General features: G+C 43.8%; 2 protein-coding genes across 3 annotated transcripts; both read right to left on the bottom strand.

Moving 5' to 3' along the window:
• On the bottom strand, nucleotides 1-2800 carry LOC120458012 (proclotting enzyme-like). Of its 2 annotated transcripts, none has more exons than XM_039645512.1 (5): nucleotides 2709-2800; nucleotides 1062-1199; nucleotides 925-992; nucleotides 710-867; nucleotides 1-597 (listed from the first exon to the last, which is right to left on the bottom strand). In XM_039645512.1, exons 4-5 carry the CDS (start codon nucleotides 843-845, stop codon nucleotides 29-31), a joined length of 705 nt encoding a protein of 234 aa, XP_039501446.1. In that variant the 5' UTR covers nucleotides 846-867; nucleotides 925-992; nucleotides 1062-1199; nucleotides 2709-2800; the 3' UTR covers nucleotides 1-28. The 2 variants fall into 2 exon arrangements, with proteins under 2 accessions (XP_039501446.1, XP_039501444.1); XM_039645510.1 differs by lacking the exon at nucleotides 2709-2800 and adding an exon at nucleotides 2051-2341.
• Nucleotides 2801-3666: 866 nt separating this feature from the next.
• Nucleotides 3667-5020, bottom strand: LOC120458860 (outer mitochondrial transmembrane helix translocase). Its single transcript, XM_039646690.2, has one exon. The coding sequence runs from the start codon at nucleotides 4912-4914 to the stop codon at nucleotides 3760-3762; it is 1155 nt and encodes a 384-aa protein (XP_039502624.1). The 5' UTR covers nucleotides 4915-5020; the 3' UTR covers nucleotides 3667-3759.
• Between the last annotated feature and the right edge of the window lie 980 nt (nucleotides 5021-6000).

The raw sequence follows: 6000 nt of genomic DNA, 5'->3' as shown, positions 1-6000 counted from the left end.
TTTTCGTTGATTTCATAGGTGTGTTTGTTTATGACTTTGTTGGTGACTTTGTTGGTGACTTTGTTGGTGACTTTGTTGGTGACTTTGTTGGTGACTTTGTTGGTGACTTTGTTGGTGACTTTGTTGGTGACTTTGTTGGTGACTTTGTCGGTGACTTTGTAGGTGAACTTGCTCCCGAGGAACTATTACCTTTGCTATAATGCCGCCATGCTCGCAGGATAAACTCGATGTGGCTTAGGACATTCGTGTAGATACTGGGCATGTTGCACCTCTGGTTCGATGTGGCGATGCCGATCTGGACGAATCTCTGTAACTTCTTATGAAGCACCATGGCGCCCAGAGGACTGCTGAAGTCCGCGTTGCATAGATTACTGTTCGAGTCCCCAGCACAGATCACACTGCTTGATATATTCTCCCTGAAGGTGCCCATATAGTTGTGGCACATTTCTGGTGGCTGGCGTCGGATGTCCAAGATTCTGCTGCCACCGTCATTGTCGTTCTCTGGCTTGCCCCGAACAGGGCCACTTAGTATTTGAATGCTATCCATATGGCGTTTCCACGAACGATCCCACACAATGCAGATTGGCCTGATGTTGTCTAGAAAGAAAGAAATCGCGTTCTCTTTAAAGACCGAATTGTGACATGTTCAAAGACATTCTAGCAACATCACTATGTACATGGAAATGCAATCGTGTAGAATCAAACCCACCTGTGTAAACAACTTTTGTAGCAAGCTCCAGAACAGCTATATCATTCGCATGAGTTATCATATCGAAATAAGGATGCTTGCTGCATTCCCTTACATCATGCAACACTGGCAAAGGGTTTTCCTCCAGGGTTCCCATAAACTCCCCAAGCCGAGCTACTCTGGAAGGTAAACATATATTTAGATATGATTTTGCATCGTTTTGAGTAGCTACTTACAGTTGCGTGTTGGACGTTATGCAATGCGCAGCAGTCAGTATCAGATCTAAAAAGAAATCCGTTTAATCCTAAGGAAATTAATCATATAAATCCGTTTCTTAGAAGCCAATGTTAAAAATAATGGTTTTAATACGAACTGCGAGAGATCAAAGTTCCAGTGCACACGAATATCAAATCAGTTGTATGGAGAAATGCTATCCAGGGACTCGAGGATCGTTTAACTGTCTGTCCATTGGGTTGAACACCGCACTCGCCGTCGAGAAATTGGTTTAATACTGGTAAGGGGAGAAAAAACAATAGGAGAATACTAACTACTGGCATTGCGATTAGTTGTGCCTTCATCGCGATACTGCCGTTCAAGTGAACGAAGCTCTCATTTTATTTTAATCGACATGTAACATAAGCTTATCAAGAAACAAGAGAGAACGCTATAGTCGAGTTCCCCGACTATCTGATACCCGTTACTCAGCTAGTAGAAGTGCAGGTTTGTGGGCGTTAGAGTGGGCGTGGCAAAAAGTTTTTTGGCAAATCGATAGAAATTTAGACGACTAATACAAAAATGAAAAAATATCTAAACATTTTTCAAAAGTGTGGGCGTGGCAGCTTTGGGCGGTTTGTGGGCGTTAGAGTGGGCGTGGCAAAACGGTTTTTGGCAAATTGATAGAAATTTACAAGACCAATACAAAAATGAAAAAATATCAAAACATTTTTCAAAAGTGTGGGCGTGGCAGTATTGGGCGGTTTGTGGGCGTTAGAGTGGGCGTGGCAACATGAATCTACAAACTTGCGCTGCGTCTATGTCTCTGGAGTCTGTATGCCCAATCTAAACTTTCTAGCTTTTGTAGTTCCTGAGATCTCAGCGTTCATACGGACGGACAGACAGACAGACGGACAGACGGACAGACAGACGGACGGACAGACGGACATGGCCAGATCGACTCGACTATTGATCCTGATCAAGAATATATATACTTTATATGGTCGGAAACGCTTCCTTCTGCCTGTTACATACTTTTCAACGAATCTAGTATACCCTTTTACTCTACGAGTAACGGGTATAAAAAGAGAACTGAGCTCGCTTAATACGAAAGCTACAAGTCACAATCAATTGTCATTTGTTCGTTACCTTAGAGAGCGTGTTATACTTTATCCTTGATAGTGTTCTTTTGAAAATGAGAAAACAGAAATATCACAAGGTTTTCACTTAGGGTCACCTTCTGTTTAGAGAATCTCCAGTGCATTTAGGGCAGTGCATTGCATTTCGGGGAATTCGAAAGAGTGTTTCCAAGCTTTCAGGTCACCAACGGCAGTCAATTTTCTTGTTTACAATAGAGCACACATACGCAGCCCCACACCCCACCCCACCCCATTCACACACGCACACAATGACAAATGGCAAACAATTACAGGAGGCGGGGCGGGGCAGTCTACGCCCCCATATCTTTGTGCGGCTTCGGTGTTGTTGTTGGTTTTTGGCCGCAATAAATACAATTTGCATGACAAAATAGCAAACACCGGCAGCTTTTGCATGTGCCTGTGTGTCTCTCTGTGTGTAAGTGTGCGTGGGCGGGAGATGAGTTGGGGGCGTGGCGCGGAAGCGTCTGCAGGTTCACTCAGCCAAACAAAACTGCACACAAAACAATCAACGAGCAGTCCATTGCAGCAACACTGCCTACAAAGGACCTCATTGCATGGCCCTAAATGCCGAATTTAAAATACCCTTTGCCCATTTAGGAAATGCCACTTAAATGTAGTACTTACTTAATGTACTTAATTTTACTTACATGAACTTCATTTTACTGCTTCTTAATAATGACGCATACCTTTTTAAAAACCTGGCGTTCTCAGTTTATGTAGTAATTTGAGAATTTTCGAGACAAATGTTTTATTGACTTTTAAGTCATAAATTTAGGGCTTATTTTATGAATAGATGTATAGATACAAAGATATTAAATAAGTATTGAATACACTTATTAGGTGGATATCTTCATGCAAACTTGAATTTAGGCTGAAAAAGTATGAGTTGAAAGTATGAGTTGCATAAACCGACTACTATATATTAATTAACTTCCTTACTGCCGAATTGCATATGCATGATAGGAATAAAAATACTCTTCGCAAGAGCAACACTGAAGCAAACGAGGCGGAGGCTGAGGTCCGTAGTTAGGCTTCTGCCGCTTCTGTGAATCAACTTATGAATATTCAATTTTACATAAAAGATTTTTTGTTGTTGCTGTCGTAGCTGTTGTTATTTTGAGTTTTTGTTGCTGTGCCACTGTGCTGCTGCTGTTACTGGTGCTGTTCTTTCGCAGCCGTTCCTGGTTGCAGACCTTTTTTTTTCAGATAACTCGCCGCTCTTCATGGCTGCAAAAACTCTTCATGCATGCCATGAAATGTGAAAAATATTGGTCGGGCTGAAAGTTGGGGTGTTGGTAACTGGGTAACTGGCTAGGACGAACTAGTGAGGTATAAAGTGGGTAGCCTCGTAAAGTAGAACTAGCCGGAAGATAATGGGGAAGCACTGGAAAAAAATGAGCTTGGCAGTGAAACGGAATTTGTTATTGAACATACAAGTACTGCGGCAGAGACTATCGTGTAAGTGTATGTGAGAGGAAGACAAGGACACTTTGACACTTTTTTGAAAGAAGTTTGACTTATTAGAGTTTAAAAATATTATTTTGATATAAAATTTATGTTTTTAAGCAATGAAAGTTTCCAAATAAGACGAGAGAAAACTGCAAATTTATCCACGACAGATTGATGCAGCACATAACAAAGCTTTTATTGTCGGTATGGAGACCGATTTTATGCTCATCAATACCCAATGCGGCGTTCTCAGTCCAATTCCAGATCTTTTTCGAGAAAAGCGCCCTGCGCCTGAAGCTTCGACGCCTTCATGAGGGACAGCGACTTGAGAAGATCGTCCATTTGGATTTCCAAGTGCTCCCACTCCTGCAGGGTCTGATCCTTTACCTGGAAGTCCCATTCAATCTTGCCCTTTCCAATTTTTTCGCCGGTGCTCAGCTTTTCGCGCATAAACTGGCGCATGCGGTACATGGATGCGTGGCGACACAATTCGCCCAAATCCGATCCTGAAAATCCCGCCGTCAAGCGGGCCAGTTCCTTCAGGTTAACCGAAGGACTCAGTTGCTCAGTCTGGAGGATCAATTGCAGGATTTCCCGTCGCTGGCAGTCTCGCGGCACTCCTATATGAAATTGAGCGGGCATTCGACGCAGGATGGCTTTGTCGAGATCCTGCGGCCGGTTTGTGGCGCCCAAGACGAGGACACAAATGTTGGTATCGCTCATTAGGCCGTCCCACTGCAACATAAACTGAGTCTTCATCATGGCGGTGGCCTCGTGATCGTTGCTACCCCGCATCCTGAGAAAGGATTCGATTTCGTCTATGAAGATGATGCAGGGCTGAAGCTTCTTGGCCAGTGTGAAAACGGCTGTGGCCAGCTTCTGGCTCTCGCCGTACCACTTGTCCGTCAGCACACCGACATCCAGATTGATGAATCGCATCCCAGCGTCCTTGGCAATGGCCTTGGCGATCAGGGTCTTGCCACAACCGGGCGGTCCATGCAGCAGGACTCCCTTGGGCGCCCGCCACAGCTTCGATCGGCTAAAGAGTTTACGATGACGCACTGGCAGCACCACCGTCTCCCTGAGCTCCTGGATAGTCGCATCCAGACCGGCTATGTCCGACCAGCTGACATCGATGTCCTCGGGAGTAACCAGATGCGAAGCGATCATCATCTCATGCTCACTAAAGTCACGAGCTCGGAACTTCTTTCCCACGCCATTTGCCGAGGAGTTCAGCTTGCGCAGCTGCTCCTCCGCCACATACTTCGCCTTGCCCCGGATCTTGTTATTGGGGTCCAGCGCGTTGATCATCCACTTGGCAGTGTAGTACGTAAACGCGCTAAACGCACACACCCGGACTACGATGGCCAGGATATGGCACTGAGTTCCCTCCTGCGAGTCCATTTTACACACACCAATTTGTATCGACAATCCAATATCGAATAATAAACGTCACTTAAAAATGACCTATCGATATACGACTAACTGCCTACTGTTATACTATGCGCAACACTGATTTATATAGTATATACGAATGTCAAGTGTTCGTCAATGGTGTGTTCTACAAATTTGTTACATGTACATATATGTCTAAAAAAATTAAAAGAATTTTCGCCACACTGCTATGACTATATTAAGTAGTAAACAAGTTAGCTACTGTATACAATAAGTTGTATTTTTACCCACTGTGCATAGTCCAGATGCGTTTTAATTTCTGTTTAAGTTTTCCGGGCTGCCTCTGTTCCTCCTCCAGGATTTTGGCGCTAACCTGCAAGAAATGCCGGCAAATAAAACAGAAAAAGCATGAATGGAAGGCGGAGAAGAATGTTTTCTAGTTTAGTATCTCTCAGCGGAAGTCAATGTAACAAAAGATAAACTTGTCGAGCCAGCTGCTGTTCCTTGTTCCTTGTTCCTTGTATCTAGCTGCGAGAATCCATCGCTGTTCCTTCGGTATCCTGTTAAATTGGACGCAGCAGCCAAGGACGAAAGGCCAGGCCATAAGACGGTCAGAAGTATTAACTAAACACTGCAGCAATTTATCTGCGAACCCCTTTACCACCCAATTTACCCAGCCCACCGAACGCAGGTCAGTTCTGTGCTTTGTCTTGAAGTTATTTCCGCTGCCCTTTCCCTCTTCACGGAAATCGCTGCGCACTGTGTTGTTTTGGGCTTCCTTCCGCATTACAAAAGAATTACTCAACACAATGTCTGGACGAAGTTTTCACTTCTACAAACAGAGCCCTTTTATCCACCGTTTTTGCCCAATAGTTTTCATATTCCTGGCTCAGGTGTCTCTGTCTACCTCCCCCAAAAAAAAAACTGGTATTTCGCCAGTCTTGTTAGCATTTTAATCCAACATCTCCACGTCTGTGTGTGCCAATTAAAAATTAAATCTAATCTAATGCAGAAAATATTGTAGGTTTAATGAAACCTAAGTGAATTTTACATGCATATACTCAATGTAAGACTAAATCCTATTAAATCCAAATG

Source organism: Drosophila santomea, chromosome 2L (assembly GCF_016746245.2).
Source record: "Drosophila santomea strain STO CAGO 1482 chromosome 2L, Prin_Dsan_1.1, whole genome shotgun sequence".
Classification (NCBI taxonomy): domain Eukaryota; kingdom Metazoa; phylum Arthropoda; class Insecta; order Diptera; family Drosophilidae; genus Drosophila; species Drosophila santomea.
Note: the sequence above shows the minus strand (reverse complement) of the source record. Positions and strands in the feature narration are given on the sequence as shown.